The 21,787-nt window shown below is 38.1% G+C and overlaps 2 protein-coding genes across 4 annotated transcripts in view; one reads left to right on the top strand and one right to left on the bottom strand.

Moving 5' to 3' along the window:
* The window catches only part of NDUFAF7 (NADH:ubiquinone oxidoreductase complex assembly factor 7), a 21,693-nt gene extending 10,126 nt beyond the window's left edge, over positions 1-11,567 (top strand). For both annotated transcript variants that reach the window (XM_027865570.1, XM_027865571.1), the window contains exons 6-10: positions 800-858; positions 1,532-1,642; positions 7,258-7,401; positions 10,131-10,304; positions 11,174-11,567. In XM_027865570.1, the coding sequence (XP_027721371.1) occupies positions 800-858; positions 1,532-1,642; positions 7,258-7,401; positions 10,131-10,304; positions 11,174-11,377 (692 nt within the window). In that variant the 3' untranslated portion in view covers positions 11,378-11,567. The remainder of the gene's footprint in view (positions 1-799; positions 859-1,531; positions 1,643-7,257; positions 7,402-10,130; positions 10,305-11,173) is intronic.
* Positions 11,568-13,918: 2,351 nt separating this feature from the next.
* Positions 13,919-21,787, bottom strand: part of PRKD3 (protein kinase D3) — a 96,689-nt gene continuing 88,820 nt past the window's right edge. For both annotated transcript variants that reach the window (XM_027865122.1, XM_027865121.1), the window contains exons 15-19: positions 21,557-21,718; positions 20,621-20,719; positions 19,393-19,660; positions 17,470-17,555; positions 13,919-16,494 (exon numbers count right to left, since the gene is read on the bottom strand). In XM_027865122.1, coding sequence (XP_027720923.1) covers positions 16,321-16,494; positions 17,470-17,555; positions 19,393-19,660; positions 20,621-20,719; positions 21,557-21,718 — 789 coding nt within the window. In that variant the 3' untranslated portion in view covers positions 13,919-16,320. The remainder of the gene's footprint in view (positions 16,495-17,469; positions 17,556-19,392; positions 19,661-20,620; positions 20,720-21,556; positions 21,719-21,787) is intronic.

Here is a 21,787-nt window from a genome sequence, read left to right as displayed (position 1 = left end):
CAGTTAAGGCCATGCTGCTTTACAAATTTTTGATGTATAAAAGGTTTTTAAAAGTTACCATTCCCTGTAGTTTTTGTCTTATCAGTCATTCCCCTGCCTGCTGTAATGTAGTTAGAATAGAGTGTAAGCTCCCTCAATTGATTGTAAGCTCCTTGAGGGCAGGGACTATCGTTTGTTTCTTTTTGCATGCTCAGTGCTTAATACAGTGCCTGGCATGTAGTAGATGTTTAATAAATGTTTATTGATTGATTTCATTGATTGATAGTTAATGGTAGTGATGTAGCCAAAGGAAAGAAGCAAATCCTAATATGTAAGTTTTATTTTTTTCTCCTTTTGAAAACATCTATTTTACCCAGAACAGAATTTTTGTTAACCCCTAAATTTAGGGTCTCAGTGGTAATTTTTGGTAGTGAATAGAAGATTCAGCTTGTCAAGAAAGCCACCCACCACTAGAAAACCAGTAGTTGAGAGGCCTTGGTTCTTGGTTCTTGGCTCTTAAGTGACATGAATTTCTGTTGTCAGTTGTCCTCTCGTTGCCCTAGTTATTTGACAAATGAAGATAGTACTAATGTGTCCGCTTTCTGTCTTGCATTGTAGACATCATTTTTGTGAGTTGTTTTTTAAACCTGTGACGTACTTTGATCTTCTGGGAGACAAGTATGCTATCAATACAGGGCTTTACAAAAATGGAGATACAGCAGTAGAAGGAGTGGCAGCTGTCTCCCTCAAGCATTATTTGAGAGCTTTTTAAAAAGTATGTTGAAACATTTATTACTTTTCCCTTTCCCTTTTTAAACAGGTTACAGCTTTTATTTAGCACATGAATTTTTTGATGCTCTTCCAGTGCATAAGTTTCAGGTACTGATGGAAAGACTTTGTATCTGCATTTGTTTAACAAGGGGGAAATCTGACGTGGCATCAAAGAATAACCTTATGTGATCACACTAGCAATTCCCTACTTGACTAGTCTCATGCCTCTGAAGTTAGACTTAATCCTGTTTGTGTGACAGAATTTTGAAATCTTGGGAATAAATAATCAAAAAATGAACAATAACAAAACATTAAGAAAGGTGCTATAAAAATTTTAGTGGGAGATAAAGTCAAATATTCCTATGAGGATTTAATTATTCATAGGTGGGAGTATTTTGTGTTCCAGTGTAGCATATAGGAAAATAGTTTCTGCACTTTGTTTTAGAACATTAAAAATTATTTCCAGAGATTTAGAATCTTTTTTTGATTTTTCCTCATTCTTTAATGTGGATTATTTAGATTTGGTAGCATTATATGAGCACTAGTACTTTTCATGTTAAGAGCAATTACAGTTATTCTGTTAGGTGGAGCTTCATCCATAGCACTTGCATGATACGTGTAACCACGTCTCTGCTCTATGGCTGCCTCTGCCTCTCACCTGTAAGGGCTGCTATGGCAACAGCCTTACATTTCACCAGCAGGACATATACAGAAAGTATTTGTAGGCTGGAAGCCATTTAGAAAGCAAAACTGAAACTCCAGTGTTTGTTTAATTATCTAGAAAACCCCACAAGGATGGCGTGAAGTGTTCGTTGATATAGATCCACAGGATTCTGATAAACTAAGATTTGTTTTGGCTCCTTCTCCCACCCCAGCGGAAACTTTTATTCAGGTAAGGGAAAGGTGTTATGTTTTTTTTTACTTCGTTTAAATTAAACAGAGACTTCAGTGACATTAACTTTGCTGTAGAGTTAAATTTCAGAAAAAAAAGTTTGTTTTTTAACTTTGAAGTTTGTAGCTTCCATTATCTCATGGTTGCTTATGTGTATCTAACAAAAACAGAGTCCATTAGTCTATCAGCAAGCAGTTTTAAGCACCTACCACGTGCCAAGGACTGTGCTAGACTGGGGAAACAAAGGCATAAATGAAATAGTTTCTGCCCTCAAGGGACTTAATTCTATAGGGGTAGACAACAAATACACATATAGGGATACACACACATTAAGTATATATAGCATCTGTTGAAATAAATCCAAGGCAATTTGGGGAGAGAGTCACTGGCAGCTAGAGGTGAGGAGATGAAGAAAAGCCTCATGGAGGAAGTAGGCCTTGAGCTGAGTTTTGACGGGAGGGATCTAAGGGGTAGAGGTGAGGAGACAGCTTATGCAAAGGCTGGAGGTGGAATGTGGGGTGTGGCCAGTTAGACTGGGCAGCAGAATGCGTGGAGGGAAGAGATGGGAAGGCGGGAGCCGAGTTGTGAAGGGCTTTAAATGCCAGTCAGAAGAATTTGTATTGGATCCTGGAGGCGGTAGAGGGAGTCGCTGGAATTTGGGGTGGTGCAGTCAGACTTGTGCTTTTGGCACATCCCTTTGGCAGCTATGTGGAGGATAGATCGGAGAGGGGAAGACTTGAGGCAGGGAGATCGCTTAAGAGGCTGTCACCACAGACCAGGCAGGAGGCAATGATGAGCAGAACCACGGTGGTGGCCACGTGAGTGGAAATAAAGGGGACAGATGTGGAGATGTTGTGCAGATAGAATTGGTAAGAAGTGGCAACTGATTGGACATGTAGGGTGACAGTGAGGAGACAAGGATGATGCCAGGATTGTAATCCTCGACTGCCGGAAGGATGATGGTGCCTTTGACAAGAATAGGGAAGTTCTGAAGAGGAAAAGGGAAATAATCATACTAGAGATGTCAAACTTTTCCTTTCAACATCCTCATAGGGTAGGTAAAAGGAGAAAAGCATAGTATAGATGGTATTATTTTTAAAATTACATTATTTCTTTCTTTTCATTTTTTAAATTGATACTTTTTTAACAACAGTTACTTCCCAACAAACACCAAGGTGAAGTCTCTTAAAAGTAAATTCCTCCTCTCCTTCCCTCCAAAAATTAAATTATTATTAATAGAAATGGTCATAAAGTTATAGATTTAGGACTGGAAGAGATCTGAGAGGTCATTTAGTCCAACCTCCTCATTTTGCAGATGAGGAAACTGAGGCCCAGAGAGTGATCTTGCTCAGGGTTGCACAAGTAGCAGGTGGCTGGGATCTAAGCCCAGGTTTTGTGATTCTGGGTCCAACTGTATGGTATTAACTTTGGCATCATGGTGCTAACATTGATGACAGCTGTATTTGACCAGTTTTGTTTCCCCTTTATCATTGCATTCATTGCGTATATTGTTCTTTTGCCTCTGCTTTTTTCACTGTGCATTGTTTCATGCAAGTCTTCCCAGGTCCTTGTGAATTCTTCATATTTGTCATTCTTTATGGTAACAGCATTGTGCTATAATTTGTTCAGCCAAGATCCAATTGTGGAGCACTTATTTTGTATCCATATAGACATATATAGATATAGGTAGATATATATGTGTGTGTGTATGTGTGTATGTATTTGTACATATATACATACACACACGTGTGTTACTGTCAAGTCAATTCTTTGGGATATTGTTTTGGTAGTGGCATCTTTTAGTACTAAACCACTGAGTGCAATATTCCTGCAATATTTTCAAAGGGCATTAAAGTTATATAGTGCATTTGCTCAGTTTCTAGTTTTCATCAGAAGATTACATTTATTTTCATCAAAATAAACATTCAAGGTCACCTTGTCTTTCCAAGCCCCTTTACTCAGTTTGGCCACTAGATGGCAATCACACCGTGGCCAGATTGGCATTTTAAAGGGGACAGATACAGTTCTCTAATAAGTTGACCAAAACCTCTGGTACTGTTTAGATACATTATTTAAGTAAAATACTTATTATTATTGTTTTTACTGATACTTTTAGAGCAATAATCAATCTAAAATCTGTGGGCTCTTTCTTTACTGTGGGGTCCAGTGTAAAGGGTGCTGGATTTGGAGTAAGGAACTCTGGGTTTGAATCCTGGCTCTTCTAATTACTACCTGTGTGACTTTGGGCAACGTATGTCACCTCTCAGGGCCTCAGTTTCCTCATTTGTAAAATGAGAGATTGGACTAGATGGTGTCCAAGGCCCCTTCCAGATCCATATCTATGATGATCCTATTCTCCCAACTGTGTATACTTTCTCTCACAACTTTCTAATATTCCCTAAAAATAATTCAGCTCAGTATTTATAAAGTGCATAGTACTTCAGTGTTAGGAACCGGGGACAGAAAAATAGATACCACTTGATACTGACCTTGCCCTATTAATAGTCAAGAGGCTGGAGATTCTCACAGTTCATGTTCTATTTTTAAACAAAAGGTGCTTGAAAACAACCAGGAGCTACTGTCAGGAAGGTATCATCTTCATCCCTTTGGCCCCTTAAACTCACTGTAGACTGTCAGAAATCCTTTTTCTTTCTTAAGATGGAACGTGGTCGAGCTACCCTCCTTAAGGCATGCTTATTGCCAGAAAGGTGTTTTTCCCTTCCTCCCAATTTAACCCAGCACTAAGACTACATTCCAAAAACTCATCCAGCTTAGCAGTGTAATTACTGTTTTTTTGTTCACTTGATCTTGTGGCCCAATCAAAAGAATTTATACTAGGACCTGAGGTCATTTGTTAGCAGTTAAAGGATCCAGTTGCCCAAGCATATCTGACTTTTTCATAAACTGTCTTTTTCTTTTTCCTTTTCATCTCAAGGAAAGAATTTCCATGCAATGAACTCTAATCAAGAACTTAAGAGGATATAGAGATTACTTCCTAAAAATTTTTTAAAAGTATTTTTAATATAAAGCTTTGTATTCTTACTCATATTAATAAAATATGGTAGTGTTAGTTTCTTATTAAAAACAATTATAAAAATAATGAGCAGTTTCCCATTACACTTAAACTATAATCCCTAAAATTTATCCATCTGATCAACTGATGCATAAGATTAGCATTAGGCAGAAATTAATTTATTGTTCTGATTAGTCACTTCATTTCTCTGGTTAACTTCCCTAGTTGAAATGAATTTATTGGATGATCTCCATGGTCCATTCCAGTATGAACATTCTATGCATCCATGAGTGTGTTTCTTCCTAGTTTGAGGCTATGAACATTTCCAAAGCGAGTAAAATAGTGATGGAGGATTTTGTGGTTACTTACCCTTGTTTAGTGAATGGGGGCACTCAGCGTGACATCACAAGGACTTCCCAGAAGGTTACAAGTGCAGTGTAAAAGAATGAGTACCAGGCAGTGATGGCCAGCTACTTCAGGGGGCCTTTAATGTTTACAGAGTACTGTATGTGTAATATCGCTTCCCTCCAACACACCAACAAGGCGCAGTTATCTCTTTTTCCTGCACCCTGTCTCTTGTGGCCCTCGCGTCTGTCCACTCACCCAGGCCCTCAGCACCTCTCACCTAGGTCAGTGCAACAGCCTCCTGAGTGGTCTCCCCGCCTCAGGTCTCTCACTTCTCCAGACCATCCTAACACGACTGCCAGCATTATTTCCCTCAGGTACAGAACTGACCCCGGGATGGTCCTGTGCATTCAGTTCCATTGGTTTCCTGCAGGATAACATGTAAATTCTATTTTGCTTTAAAGGCCTACATATCCTGACCCCACGCTCTAGTTCTAGCCTCATTGGACATTACTCCTCCTCCCACACCCTTGTGATCCAGACAAACAGGCTTTCTCTCTTTTTCCTCACACATGATATTCCCATTTCTCAGCTCTGTGCCTTGACTCTAAGTTTTGCACATGCCAAGAATACCCTCCTTCCTCACATCCCCCCTTCCTTTAAGATCAAACACCTTCTGCATGAAACCTTTCCTGACTCCCCAGCCTGCTAGCGCCCTCCCTCCCAAAACTCCCTTGTATATATTTTTGTCTGTTTCTGTTTATGATGAATTTATGATTTATATATGTACTGCTTGTCTTCTCCTTCAGAAACAGATTGTTTCATTATTTTTGCTTATATCCCCAGCACCTAGCACAGTGCTTAGCCCATGGGTGGGGAACCTTCTGTGAAGTTTGGATTCAGTCAAATGGCTGTACTTGAAGACCTAGAGGGCCACATGTGACCTTGAGGCCAGGTTCCCTACCCGTGGCCTAGCCCATAGTGATGATTTAATAAATACTTGTTTGATTGATTATATAACTAGTATAAATATCCCCAGCAGAATCTGAACCTGTGTCTTTCTTCATCCAAGGCCAGAGCTGTATCTACTATGCCCTCATACCTTCTGAAGGCTCTGTTGTAGAAGAGGGTTACCCATTCTTTTTAATTCTCAGAAAGAACTGCTAAGAACCACAGGTTGAATTTACAGAAAGGTGGATAAAGTTTTATATAAATCCATATGCTCTAATGTATAGAATTATATAAATGTGGAATCAGCTGCCTTGTGCACTAGTAGGTGCCCTATTACTAGGGGTCTTCAAGCAGAGACCACATGCCCACTCACTAGGTAGGTTGTAGTAGGGATTATATTACTGTTCAGGTATCCCTTGTGAGGAGGGGAGAAGTGGACAGGCAGAGCTGCACCATTTCTGTGTGGACATGATGTGACCATGCATTGTATAGAACAAAACTCATTTTGTGCTTGTTTGGACATTCCATTTAATAGTGTTAATTGCTGTGATGCACAAAAGAATTGGGAGAAGTCAAATGCCCCGTGTCTTGCCGCTTTTCCAAGGCACATCTAGTACTGCACTTAAGGAAAATTTGAGGCTATGTATTGACCTAAATGCCCTTGGAGTTGGAAGAAATGGACATTATGTGAAGCCAGCCTAGAACCATCAGAACTGTTGCCAGTAGAAGTTTACAATAAAGAACAAGACAAATAACTAGGGTATATTAACTAAAGTTAACAAGTATGATAAATTCATTTTTTGAATCAACAGATACTATGTACCCCCTGCTGTGCTATGGAAAATTCAAAATATATTTGGAGTTTGCTTATAATTTAATTATGAATTAATCATCTTGAGGAATTGGAGGCCTCACACACTGATGTTAAATTAAAAGGTAATAATTTTAAGGTATAGGTTATATCACTTGAAGATTTATATCAGTAACAATTATAATAGTCCTAAATGTGTTTAAATCATGTTTCTCTGAGTAAAATAGTAAATCTGAGTAAAATAAAATTAGTAACAGTAATGCAGACACTTAGTAGAATCTTTAGTAGAGGAAACCAAAGTTCTTTACTAATATGTGAATACCAGATAACAAATATATACACAGAGATTAACATGGAATTACTTAAAAGTAAGGAACCCTAAAAAAGACATCTGAAAGCTAATTGTTTTTAAACTACAGAGAAAATGTCCGTACCAATAAAGTTTTGTGTATGACCCCTTTTGACCAATTGTTTTTGCATTCTTGTCTGTGCCAGCCCAAGGAAACAAGGGATCATGTGGAAGTGTGTCCTGATGCTGGTGTTATCATTCAGATACTTTCTGAACGAATTGAAGAAAGCGGAGGTGCTGCTCTGATTGCTGATTACGGCCATGATGGAACAAAGATGGACACTTTCAGAGTATGTTTGACATATTAATGCTGCCGACTAATCACCAGGGTTCCTACTTCTCATAAAAGCAAATTTATTTTACATTCTAAGCATTTCAGCATTATGCAGTTTTGTTCATGTGGGTCTTTTCCACTCATACAAATTGAAAGCTGTCAGCAGTGATACAATCCCTCTGTCCTACCCCAAACCCTGTCGTCCCATTCCATCACCCAGGTTCTGTATTTATTTTGTAGGTGCTTATATATGTACATGTTTCCCCAACAGAGTGTAAGCTCCCTGAGGGCAGTGACTTTCATTTTTGTTTCTGTATCTCTAGCACCTAACATAGGGCAGAGCACACAGTAGATATTTAATACATATTTACTGGTTGCTAGGTTGATTGATCCAGCCATTTACAAAGACAAGCAGGACCTAGCCAGCATGGGCATGGGCATCTTGCCATCTACCCTGCTGCTGTCCACGTTTCTCTTACTTTCTCTAACTTCTCAACTTTTGATCAGGAAACAATAATTAAATCAATAGTAACATTGTTGCTCAAGAGGACCTGACAGATTATGCCCTGTGACTTTATTCACAGTCTCTGGCTTCTGAGGCCAAAGTTCCCTTTCCCTTATGAGCTTCCCAATGTATACTCTGTCCCCTAGGAGAATGTAAGCCCCTGAAGGGCAGAGTCTTTGTCACTTATGTCTGTCTGTCCCAGTAACTACCATCATGCCTGGCCTCCATCTTCTCAAGTTTTCACCAGATGGTTAAGGAGGTCAGCTCTCCATTGGCATCCTCCCTCGACTCCCTGCCCCCTTGGCCTAGCAATCTTTATCCCCTTACAGTTTTCAGGCCTATATTATCTCAGCCATCTGCTTTTCTGATTTTACTCCTGAGCTGTTGAATGCCTTTAGAGAAGGGTTTTAACTCACGGTTTGTGAACCTTAAAAAAAGGTTTTGGTGACTGTATTTGAGTATGATTGGCTTCTTTGTAATCCTGTGTTTTTAAATGCGGAAGGAATCCATAGGCTTCACCAGATTGCGAGAGGGGTCTGTGATACAAGAAAGGTTAAGAACCCCTGCATTAGAAGTTATACCGGCTTGTCAACTGAGTACCCGACAAAGTTGTATTATCTCGTTTCAATAGCACCCTCACAGCTGTTGAGAAATATTTTATTCGTTGACTATTTCCCTCCACCCATGGCTGTTCTGAGCCTCTTCTTTCAACCTTCCCAATACCATCCTTATTTGTTATTGCTTGTTATTGCTCAATTTATATCCTTGCCCCTACTTTTCTTGGAACTTCATTTTTTAAATTCTAAACTTAAACACCAAATAAAATGAGCATTTCCATATATGTAGAACAGAAAAGAGGGTTTTACAAGAAACTGCAAATCTCTCTTATGTGGCTTGCTTTTCTTTTAAACTATATAATGAATTTAACGTGTCACTTTCAAAGCTGTCCTGCTTGTGATTATCTCCAACCTTACTTGTATTCTCTTCTGTACTCTTTATTTTTCATTTATTTTGGGGTGGGGTTGGGGTTACTGCCTCCTTCCTTCCCTCACCCTTCCCCCATTGGAAAAGAAATAAATAAAACAAAATCCTTGTAATCATTGTGCACGGTTATTAGGAAAATAAATCGCCACATTGGCATTGTCTAAAAATATATCATCTTGAGGTCATCTCCTCTTGTTTGAGAAAATGTGCCCTCCATAGATGCCACGTTGTTAGATGAGGCAGGTAGAGCTGCTGAAGAATATTTATTCTGACACCAGAGATCAGTGGTGAAGGGCACTGGCCAGACTGTAACTGAAGGGAGCCACTTTGAAATGACCTAGAAATGCCATTTCCATATAAGACTCCAGGGCAGGCATCACCAGTGCTCAGTACACCACTCACTTTTCAACCCCTTGCATAAATGACTTCCAACGCCACCACTGGATAGAAATGGTTCATTTTTGTCTGTCATTTAAGCTCCTCCTACCATGCCAAAATAAGTTCTTAATAAGTGTGATTTGAATGAAAAGAATAGGTAGTCTGAGAGTTTCTGAGACTTAATCTTCACCCTGCACCAGTCTAGTAATGAGCTCTGAACACTGGCTACCAAATGATAGATCTGGTACCTCATCGCGCCTGTACTTTGAGCCTGGCAGGACCTGCCAGAGCTTGGGCTCCATTGGCAAGAGTCTTGGAGAATCCAGGGTCACTTCTGTACTACAGAAAGCACCAAAGGAGGATTTTTGTGGAAGACTAATTTTATAATTAACTTTTTTTTGTTAATCTTTACCCTTAGATCTTAATCCCCAAGATCCAGCCTTCTGTCTTACCTGTAAACTCTTTCATGAATTCTCCACATTCTTCAAGTCCAAAGCCTAGTATGACTAATGATTATTGTGAGTTGTCAGATCTCTTAGTTGCTAAGTTCTTAATTATCCTAGTATTGTGTTTTCCTCTTAATTTTAGCTATAGTATAGGCCAGGGGTGGGGAACCTGCAATCTTGAGGCCACATGTGGCCCTCTAGGTCCTCAAGTGGGGCCCTTTGACTGAATCCAAACTTCACAGAACAAATCCCTTTAATAAAATTACTTGTTCTGTAAAACTTGATTCAGTCAAAAGGCCGTACCCAAGGACTTAGAAGGTCACAGGTTCCCCACCCCGGGATAGTCAACTATGTACTTAAAAATTATAGCATTTTTGTTCTTACAGTTTGGTAGTCAGAGTAAAACTAATAATTTCCTTAATTATATTTAAGGGCTTTTGTGGTCACAAGCTTCATGATGTCTTAATTGCCCCAGGAACAGCAGACCTAACTGCTGACGTGGACTTCAGCTATTTGCGTAGAATGACTCAAGGGAAAGTGGCCTCCTTGGGACCCATACAACAACATAATTTTTTTAAAAATATGGGCATTGATGTTCGATTGAAGGTAATAGTTTATTGTCTCTTTTGTTAACCACTGCATGTTTTGTAAATCTTACTTTAATATTACTTTTTTTTTTTTAGGCAATTGGGGTTAAGTGACTTGCCCTTGCCCAGGGTCACACAGCTAGTAAGTGTTGTGTCTGAGGCCGAGATTTGAACTCAGGTCCTCCTAACTCCAGGGCCAGCAGTGCTCTATCCACTGCGCCACCTAGCGGCCCCCCTTTAATATTACTTTAAAGAAACCTCTTAAATGTAAAGACTTGGCTTCTAGTTCCAATTCTGCTATAAATCAGTTGTCTGACCTTGGGCGAGTCACATCATCTTTATTGTCCTCAGTTTTCTCATCTTTAAAATGAGGGACTAAAGTAGATGATCTCCAAGGTCATCTGCTCTTAACAGTCACTTATCTAAGTACTTTGTAGCACTGTTTCGAAGATGTCTTAATGTTGTAGTTGAAAGTATGTAACAGTAATTGCATGTGAATACAGTATTTTTTAAAATTCCTTGTCAGATAAGCTAGGCTGGTGAATCTGGAGTAGAGTTATGCATATGTGTATGTTTATCTTAACACATGAAATTTAATGAAATTCATAATATTGTACGAAACTCAGCACCAGCATTTTGTCAATACCATACTATTTAAAATGTTATTCCAAATGAGAACATTTAACATTTAGAGAATGCCTGAAACACAGAACTATTACATTTACTCCTGAATCATTTCCTCGGGTCCTTATTTTGTGTTGCTCGAGAAGAGAATATAGACAAAAAACAGAATTCTGAACTATTAAATTTTTAGCAGCAAACAATTGGTAAGCCAGTTTTTGAGGAATGTCAATAAGTATTTATTGCTAAGAAAAACCTTGTTTTCAGGTTCTTTTGGACAATTCAAGTGACACTGCTACACGGCAACAGCTAATTCGTGGTTATGATATGCTAATGAATCCCAAGAAGATGGGAGAACGGTTTAATTTTTTTGCCTTACTACCTCATCGCAGACTTTCAGGTGGAAGCACATGCCAATCAAAATCATTACCCTCACCTGTAGCCGGCTTTGGAGACCTCGTTTGGAAGTGAAACCTCAGCCTGGACTCTTTTGTGTGTTCACCTGCTCCCCACCCCCAACTACCAAATACCTCCTTTCCCATTTTGAGTTCCTCACACAAGAAAAGGAACACTAAAGAAATTTAGTTTTCAACTTTGTACTACAGGTAAATTATCTCCAAATACACTAACTTACTATCTCTTAATAAAAATTATTAACTTATGATGGCTTTGCTTCTGAAATGGTCATTATGAAATATTGAAATTTTGTATGGATTTTGGATATGAGTGTGTTTGTACTCATATCTGTTGTTTTAGATGTAACAGTGAATTTACTATGAGAATGGGAATTTCCTTTCATTTTTATAAAATTAGATGACGACCTTAATTTTTTTCTTCAGTTATTACTCTTAGAATGTAAGACTTCTAAGTAGCACATAAGATAAATACTACTACTTAGTAGAAATAATTTTCCAAGTTGAATCACACTCCCCTTTCTAGCATCCAAGTTTTATGTTTAACATTGTACATGAACTTCAGCTTACAGGACAAGTGAGCACAAAAAAAATGTTCAAATATGATGCAGCAAATAAAACAAACCCCAAGACTGCTATGAATAAGTCATATCATGTTAGCACTTAGCTCAGTAGGAAAAAACTTGTTTTACAAGTTGAAAGTAGGAGCAAATAACCCATATCTTGTTCTAAAGAAAGATTAAAAGCCCATCTTTCTGTGATGCCTACTTGATTAAGGACATTTTTATCTTAGAAGTGGGATGGAGTATGTATGTGTATTCCATACTATTACTATTTAAAGAAAAAACAGACTTGGTCAGAGACAGAATTTTGTAAAGTTAGCCCCTCAGAACATAATGGGGTGGGGCAGCTAGGTGGCGCAATGGGTAGAACACCGGCCCCGCATTCAGGAGGACCTGAGTTCAAATCCAGCCTCAGACATATAACACTAGCTGTATGACCCTGGGCAAGTCACTTAACCCCATGACACAGCAAAAAAAAAACAAAACATAATGAGGAAAAGAAATCTCAGTACTGTTCAATTCTGTAATTCTTTTTATAATTACTTAAAAGTCAGGATAATGAGTTGCCCTCAAAACCTCGAGACCTCCATTCAAATCTTCCTTCTGAATGATGCTGGCTGTGTGACCCCAATAAGTCATTTAACTAACCTCAGTGATCTAGGCCAAAGATATCAAAACACAGCCCACAATACTCCTGAGTGCTTCCTAAGCCAGATTAAAAGTAAATTGGGCTTACTAGCTATGTGACCCTGGGCAAGTCACTTAACCCCATTACCTAGCTTGGGGACAGGAAGAGAAGGGAAGGAAACAGGGAAAACTTAACAAATAATATAAAACATTGACATTTCCCAACCGTCAGAATGTGGCCTGCAGGGATCCTAATGTTTGGTACTGGAGTTTGACACCACGTGGGAGACAACTCACCAAGACTGTTGAGGAAAAATATTCACCTACATTGATTACAGAGCGTCCTCATCCAGGAGTTCCTGTTCCAGTGAATTCAGTCTAGTCTATATCCCTTGTCCCTTTATAATACTTACATGGTTAGGGTAATCAAATGATACCTCTGCCCTCTAAAATAAAAAGTACATTTCCTTATTAAAGTCTTTAGACTGTGCTAGGTTCTCTAGTAACTGTAGCAACTGAGGGTAAGTTTTAGTTTGGGAACTGTGGACGGCAAGAATGATCCCTAACTTGGATTTCATGAAATGATGCAGAATACCATCCTCAAGTCTGCTGTTGTACTGTATTAGAGAGTTAAGCCTTCATATTCTCACCCAGTATTTGTTACAGAAGGAATTACTTTCAGCATGATTTTAAAATCAGTTTCCCTAGTAAGTGCCCCCTAATTCTGAAGCAGGAGTTCCACTTGTAGATAATTTCCCCTCAGAACAGCGTCATCAATACTGAGATCCAGGAAAGTTAAGTACAACAAAACAAGAAAGAAAAATTTGCATTTACAAAGGTCTTAAAGAGACAGAACAGTTCTTCCAATTTTCTCATTAGAAATGATCAATTCAATAGGGAAATACAGTTTATTTCCAAGGTATTAAGAAGATATTTACAAACAACAGGATGTAACAAAAATATAAAAAAAGGACTGGACAGTGTCATAAGCTTGATATTTTACAATAGCAAATATTTCTAGCAAACATTGTAATACTTCTCATACAAATACAACTTGAATTCAAGATAAAAAGGTTATTTATGTGGGTTATACAGCTTTGGAGCAATTTAGTCAACTCCACATTATCTGACAGTGACTTATTTCTTAAAACATACAAAAAAAAGAGTGCAATTAATTTCATGGCTTACAATGTTTGAGTACAGAATTTTAGCAAACTAATAACATTCCAGTTATTTTTTACATTATTATGCGGTCCATTACCACTGATCCCAATCGTTACTGCATTTGTGTGAAACAATAGGCCTGGTGGCCCAGAACAGCTTCATTCCACATGTCTGCTATTATGATCTGGCTCATTTATCCTTGATTTTTATTTTAACAAACAGGCTAACTTTGAAGGAATTTGAGGAAATATAACATTATATATTTAGCCGGTGCAAAAGTTTTTTTTTTTTTTAACACCTTTTTTTTTTTGTCTCTACATTAATGTGGATAGTTTGTAAGAATTACAGAGGGAGGTCACCCAGAGATGTTTCAGAATGGATCAGAAATCTTTAAAGACCATGTTCAGGGCACTCCCTCGCTTAGTGAGGGGAAGATACAGCAATGGTTTTTTAGGCTTCCTTCCAGTTTCATGGTTCTGTGAATGTACTAGAAAATTCCTCTGTCCCCTTAAATGCAGCTGGACTTGTCACAACAGTCTGTACTTCAGAATTCAAAAGAAATCTTCACGGTAGCTACTATGGAACATTAGATATCATAAAGTAAAGTGATTAGATTTCTTGTAGATTGGTGTGTTGTTTTTTTTCTTAATTACTTGAGCATGCTACAGATGACAACTTAAAGGCCTGAAGCCACACGATTAGAGAACAAGTGCACATCTGGGCAGTAAAACAGCTGTTCTTGCTCTCATCAGCCTGCTGGAGTGGAGGGCCACACCTGAAATGAGAAGTGAGAAGTGCCTTCTTTTGCCCATGCAGCCTATAGTCTTGCCATTTAAGTTAGGGCTATTAACAGCTATTGGTGGGGACCACAGAGAGGCAAGGTGGAACAGAGGAAATGCAGGCAGACTTTGGAATCAGAGGATGGGATGAGCTCTAGCTCACTACTTACTATCCTCCCTGTGTGAGTGGAGGCAGATCACTTATCTCTCTGCCCCCAGCTTCCCCATCTGTGCAATGAGGGGGTTGTACTAGACCTCCTCTGAGGTGTTTTCAAGCTCTAAATCTATGAAATTATGATCAGAAATTCACAAGTATAAGCTGTATGAATTTATTTATTACAATTAATTGGTCCAAGACTGCTAGGACATCTGGTGACAGTTGTACAATGGTAGCTGCTGGAAGGTGTGTTGAGGACATCCTAAGATGCTATTTTATATGTACTGGTTAATTACATTAAAAAATTTGGCAAAAAAACACCCCAAGTGGGTTATACCCTAGGGTGCGCTGGTAAATGTTTAACAACTGGTTATTGGGGTGGGTTGGGGGGGAAACTATGTCCATGGTACTTTTAAATTTAATTGCATTATTAATATTTTCTCTATCACTTTCTTAAGTAAGTCACAATCAACAAAACAGTAAGCCTGAGCCCTAATTTGTAGCATTTGCCAATTTCCAAGGTGTAAATGCTAACACTGAAAATATAACAACTGGGTCAGAGCAGGCTCTAGCACAGCCCTGGCTACACCCCAGGATCAGGTGAGCTGCCTGGGATAATTAAGTGTTAAAGAGACAAAAAAGGTGACTTTACAATTAACAGAAGGTGTTTGCTGTTTCAATCACTTAGAGGTGTACTTCAGTTAAAAAGTCTAAAGAGCTGTACGACCCTCCATATTACAGGGAATACAAAGGAGAAGACTGGTTTGGTTGTTACTTAAAACTTTCACCTATCAATAACATTAGTGAATATTTAACACACTCATCCCTTCTCTTACTTTAGTCAAACCTGTGTGATAGTAACCTGATAAATAGAACTGTGCTAAATGAAAGTTAGACTCCCAAGTAGGAGACTAAATGTTAATAAGAACGGGAATATTTAGCAGCCAGAGCCAGGCTGTAAGAGTCTACTGCCAACCTGGCATTTAGATCAATGCTTTGTAATCTTGGTTTTGAAACACCCATGTAGATTCCATTATCTCACAAGGTGGTACAAAATTTTCAAAGCAAAATTAATCCACTAATTTAAAAATTATTTGCCATGTAGTATATACAGTGTCACAACTCCAGAAAGGTTGGGAATCACTGATTTAAAAGTTTGATTCACTTTTGAAAGAAAAGTGAATCAAGTAACCCCCTTTTTTACACATACAGGGGAAAATCTTCAACTCCTACAAGGATCAGTCAAATAAATGTCTAGAGTCAATAGCAAATCATATGCTCACCGTTTCCCAATGATCTCTTAAATGCAAGCCTGTCCGATAACCAGTCTTTTAAACTAGATCCAAATTTTGCTACTTGTGCTAACTTGATCAGGCAAACAATCTGTTACTAGCTTGGTTTTCCATAATGTAAAAACTGAAAAAGGGAGAGTGCATTTAAATGCCAGAAAACAACAGTAACTGAGGTTATAGAAAAATACAAAAACTAATTATGACTGCATGTGATAACACACTTTAGAAAGCTTACAAGAATTCATTCTGCTTCATTTCTCCTCTCCTGTACCTAAATCTTGCAAACTATAGCACTGGTGTCATATATCACATCATGTTTCCTCACATCCCTTACAGACAACAGGCTAATCAAGAGTAGCATTTATGCAGATCAGTTCACAAATGGAAACCTTCCATACTTAAATAAGCGTGTTGGTAACTTAAGGATCTTCTTCCATATCATCAGGATTGGGAGCCATAATGAAGTGCTTTGGGTACACAAGGTTGTGCTCATTTGCATGCACTTCCCAGCGCGCATCATCGCTTTCATGTGTGATGTAACGCTCTCCAATTCGTGTTTCAAATTCTCTAAGGTCAAGCCAAGTTTGATAATCCTGAGAAAAAATACAATGCTTTAACCAAAACCGTAAAATAAATTCTAAATATATCAACGATGTGTTCTGTTTTTCTTTTTGGATTATCAATTATTGCTAATCCCACAAATTATGCAAATATTTTCAGAGTTCAAGAATCAGTTAACAGTCAACTTTATCAAAATAACTGTTAGCTAGTTTTTCAGTATATGTTTCTCATGAATGAGATAACCAGGTTTCAGATACCCTCAGAAAGGTATGTGCCTCATGTTCTTCAGTATAATTAAACACTTCTTTCTGGTAGAGTTAAGTCTTGTAATTTTCCCCTGCAGTTTTTGCAATGAGAAATAAAGCTCTTAGAACCTATATGTGTTTTCATTAATCAATATTTGGTGACTTCTAAAAATGACAGCATCGCTACAGAACTTTATTTTTCTGTAATCATTATATCTCTTTGTATTATGCTTGGGGTTCTTGAAATTTATTTCTATATAAGAATCTATTTACAATATAAGAAATCTTGATATAAGAACAAATTTTTTATTACTAGTCCAAAACATATATATTTCAAGTAGGATTTCTATTCATTACATATATGAACTTTTTACTAGTTATCAAAAGGAAGCATCATTTTGTTCTAATTCACCAGTGTTCCAGCTCGGGCATGGTGTACACCCAAAAGAAAGGCAAAGTAAACAATACTTAAGGCCAATATGAAAAACTTAGAGGGAACCCAAAGCCTCCAAAAACTTGTTTTGAACAATGTATTGTAAAAAAAAAAACAAACCACCCAGCAGTGAAAAAATTTAAGGTTGACAAAAGACTTAGAAATCTCAGCAGAAACAACGACCCACAATTCAGTTTAACCATGTAAATCAGTTTGAGAAATATGTCCTTGAGCTTCAGGAATCTAACGATTTTGTTTGCCAATATGGGAGAATTCATTATCAGCCAATGATAGATTACCATAGGTACTGCAAGTGAACGTAATTTTACCTGTAACCAGGGGTGACTGAGAGATTTGTCAACACTATAGCGTTTCCTCATCTTCACCTGAAGTAAGTTGTTTATTAAATCAATTGCTAAGGAAAAAAGAAAAGTTAATGTTAACTAAAAAACAAAACTTGCCATTTTTAACCCAAGAGGGGTAAATAAGATTTCACAATAGTTTGGCAGGATGGTATCTCATGATTAGGAGTAAAAGGATATTATCTGTCTACAGCCATCTGACCTCCCTCAAATTCCCTGATGTCAGCTCTCATTCTCTCTTCCTTTACTCCAGTCTGATGAAGACAGGGCTTTTTTCTCTTGACAAGGCCAAGTTCTCTAATCTATTTTCTCCTGTCTCTACAAGATTGCCTCCCCCACCCCCAAGTTCTTCCTATTCACTAGTTCCATATACCCTGGTCTCCTTCATCCTTAAAAAAGAAATCCTAACTTGATCCTTCCATTCCTTTAAATTACATCCTATATCTCCTCTCTTATCCGTAACTCCTAGGAAAAGTGGTCTATTCCTGCTGTCTACACTGTGTCTCAAACTCAACATGTCCAAAATATCCCCTTTCCTATCAAACTCAACCCCCAATCTTCCTGACACCTAGGTGCATTCTTGACTTGCCACTCTCAGAATACATATCTAGTCAGTTGTCAAGTCTTCTCATTTCTGCATCTCAAATCTGTCCCCCTCTCTCATATGGCCACATCCCTAGCTCCAGGCCCTCATCACCTCTTATGGGAATTGAAATTTCAATACCCTTCAATTTTCCATAGAGCTGCATATTTCCCTAAAGTGAAAGTCTGACCTACTCAATAAACCACAGTAGCAAGCTATGATCTCTAGAGTCAAATATACAATGACAACCTTATTACACACAACCCCTTCACACACTACACTCCAGCCAAGCCAGCCTCCTTGCTGCTCTCTCTGGCTCCCCTGTCCTTGCAGGGTTTGGCCCCCAGGCCTAGCAGACTTCTCTACTCTTGCCTCTTAGAAGGCTTTGCTTCCCTCCCATACACTCGTCACCTTCTACAGAAGCCCTTTTCTGATTCCCTACTGCTGGTGCTTTCCCCATCCAAATTACCTTGTATGTGTATTTATATGTATACATGTGGTCTTCCCCAAGAAAATGTAAAACTACGTAAGGGGAGGAATGATTTCTGTGTTGTCTCTCTATCTCCTTTGCTAACCACACAGATTTTTATGTGTTGGTTGATTCACCAATTACTTAAAAGAAAGAGCTGTGATAAAAGAGGAAGGTGGACTATACAAAAATACGGAAATCCATAAAAATGGTGTGGTGATGACAATAAAGGAGTAGAGAAACAGAAGTGATATTGTGAGAACACATTTCAGATAGTTCAGTCACAGATATGAATGATGCTTTCTTAATAAAAACCATAAGCTTTAAGAGGCAAAATCTAGTAGTAGTCCTAGGGGACTTGAGCTCTCTGGCTGACTGTTTGAAGTCTCTTTTTACTAACATCATTCACCTTCAATCTCAGGAAAAAAAAAAAAAACACATCTAAAAAGTTCTGCGAAAATAGAGATAGGGTTCCATGGCCAGAGCCTCTACAGAGACAGAAAGGATGGGAAGCTTCCAAAGTCAAACAGGAACAATACAACTGAAAATTATTTCAGTGAAAAACTGGGGGGAAGCATTGAAATGAACCGATGTGGACAGTTGGTAAGTTCTCTGATGAAAGAAGAGCTTGATGATTGTAGACAAGTCACTTAACTTCCTATATTTGATTTTCTCGTCTGTAAACTGAGTGATTGAATATGGGTAGCAGGTAAAAAGCATCAGAGATGACTCTGAGGATACAGATGGGGCTGGGGAGTCAAAAGGAGAAACTTGCTTTGGAGGAAAGGAGGTAAGTTTAGACTCAAGCTTATAAAATCAAATTCACTGAATTCCTTACCTTCACCAGAAATTTCTTTCCACGGATTTGGTGGGTACATAAATGCAGCATTTTGAATTTGGTCATTTATATCTTCATCTTCGTTAAATGGAAATGTGCCACTAAGGCTCACATAAACAATAACTCCCACTGACCACATATCCAGAGAACGATTATAACCTTTGCTCCTGAGAACTTCAGGTGCTAAGTATGCTGGAGTTCCCACCACAGATCTCCTAAAGGACTTTTCACCTATGATGCGTGCAAAGCCAAAGTCACACAGCTTTACCTGGAAATCAAGAATACCACTAAGTTACATAGATGTAGCTCAATATACAAATATACATATACATATATATATATATACACATATCTATAAAATAGCTATATATATATATACATATATATGCATGCATGTATATATATAAACTTACCCCAAAAGCATAACATTATAACTATTTCAATATTCCTTATAAACTATGAGAACTTTAAATTTGAAATTATTTAAATAAAATATGCAAAACCATGCAAGTTCCACATTTCTCGGTTAACCATGTTAACCATGACATTAAATAAATATCAATCAATGAACAAATAAATAAATGAACAGATAAAAAAAAAAACTGATGGGAAGCTTCAGTCTTTTAATTGACATCTTCTCCCCTGCCAAATTATTGGACCAGGAGAGAAACTCCACCAGGAAGAGTTTCAGTCTTAAGAAGCTAAGTTCTGGGGCAGCTAGGTGGCGCAATGGATAGAGCACCGGCCCTAAAGTCAGGAGGACCCGAGTTCAAATCTGGCCTCAGACCAAACACCTGATACTTACTAGCTGTGTGACCCAAGTCACTTAATCCCAATTGCCTAATTAAAAAAAAAAAAAAAAGAAAAGAGAAAGAAGCTAAGTTCTTTCAGTGTAAGAAGACTGTACATTAAAAGGTAGAATGTAAGATAACTGGACCACTTTGTCTTTGTACCCTAGAAACTCTACACAGTGACTCCCATGTAATAGCTGCTTAATAAATATTGAATTGAATATTAGTGAAAACTGCAAATATACATGACAATCGAAAGACCTTAGTGCTATAATGTGGAAAGGATAAGAAAGGCTAACACATTTAAAAGCAAGATGTCTAATGAGATGGCATTTATTTTTAATCTCTAGTTCCTCATGCAGTGCCCTGCATGCCAAGACATCCCACTTCTGATCAACTCTCTTTTTTGAAGTGTCAGGTAGCAGCACATCACCCACCTGAGGGAACGGCTCTGCTGAGGCTAGCAGCACATTCTCTGGTTTTAAATCACAGTGCACGATATTCTTAAAATGTAAGTTCCTCAAAGCAACAAGTATCTGTGAATGAAATAAAATGATATTTTAATTCTTAGGATATTTATTTGTCCAGGCAGTGAGAAAAATCTAACAATGGGACAGTATAATATTGAGTTTTAATTGGGAGCTCAAGTTTCTGGGGGCTTGGTCCCAACTCACATTCACCCTAGTCATTGTTGGGCTGGATGGAAAAAATGGACCTAGAAGTCTCGTCAATTAATTTCCACTAAAATCTATTAAAATTTCATTGGAATAGTGAAGCTATATTGTCCCTTGTCAACTTTATTATTGAGAAGCAGTATGTCATCATTCAAAGAAAACTAGACAGGAAACCTGGATTTGAAGCTGCTCTCATGTGAGCCTGGTAAAGTCACTTAACTTCTCAGTGTGTCACTGCACTTATTTATACAAGTAATGGGAGGGTGGGCCAATGGTGGGAAATGATCAAATGTCCTCCTAAAAGTGCCCTCAGCAAAGGGTCAAGTGTGAATGAATGTCTAGCTCCATGACAAATGCTCCAGTCCAACAAAAGTCCATGCCATGATCTCATCAAGTGGACTGAAGGGGATTCACTGACTGGAAACTCTCCTGAACAATCCCTTGATACAAATAAACAGGGATAACAATGCCCACACTACTGACTGCAGAGGGTTGTTATAAGGACATCTTGAAGATAATTTTTTTGAGGATTATCATTGTATTTTAACTGTTCTCAATTTTATAACATCTTTCAAATTAAAAAAAAAAACCCTAGGGTACACTGTCTATAAATTTCTCCCACTCCCACTCTCCTACATAGAAGTATCATTTTCCTTTTAAGTTAAAGTTATTCTCTACTTCAAGAAAGAGAAAAAATACCTGTGTGACCATGAATTTAGTAATTCGCTCAGGAAGCCGGCTTTTTTCGCTAGAAAGAATCATTTCTAGCATATCTCCATGTAGCTTTTCCATGACTACAAAGACTCGTTCTGGGGTCTCAAACATACATTCCAGATTTACGATCCCAGGATGGTGCAAATTCTGAAAAGTTACAGAATGTTGACAGAAAAAATCCAAGCAGAAAGACAGAGATACATACAACTATTATCT

This window comes from Vombatus ursinus, unplaced genomic scaffold (genome assembly GCF_900497805.2).
Source record: "Vombatus ursinus unplaced genomic scaffold, bare-nosed wombat genome assembly UNPS02014778.1, whole genome shotgun sequence".
NCBI classification, from domain to species: Eukaryota; Metazoa; Chordata; class Mammalia; order Diprotodontia; family Vombatidae; genus Vombatus; species Vombatus ursinus.
Note: the sequence above shows the minus strand (reverse complement) of the source record. Positions and strands in the feature narration are given on the sequence as shown.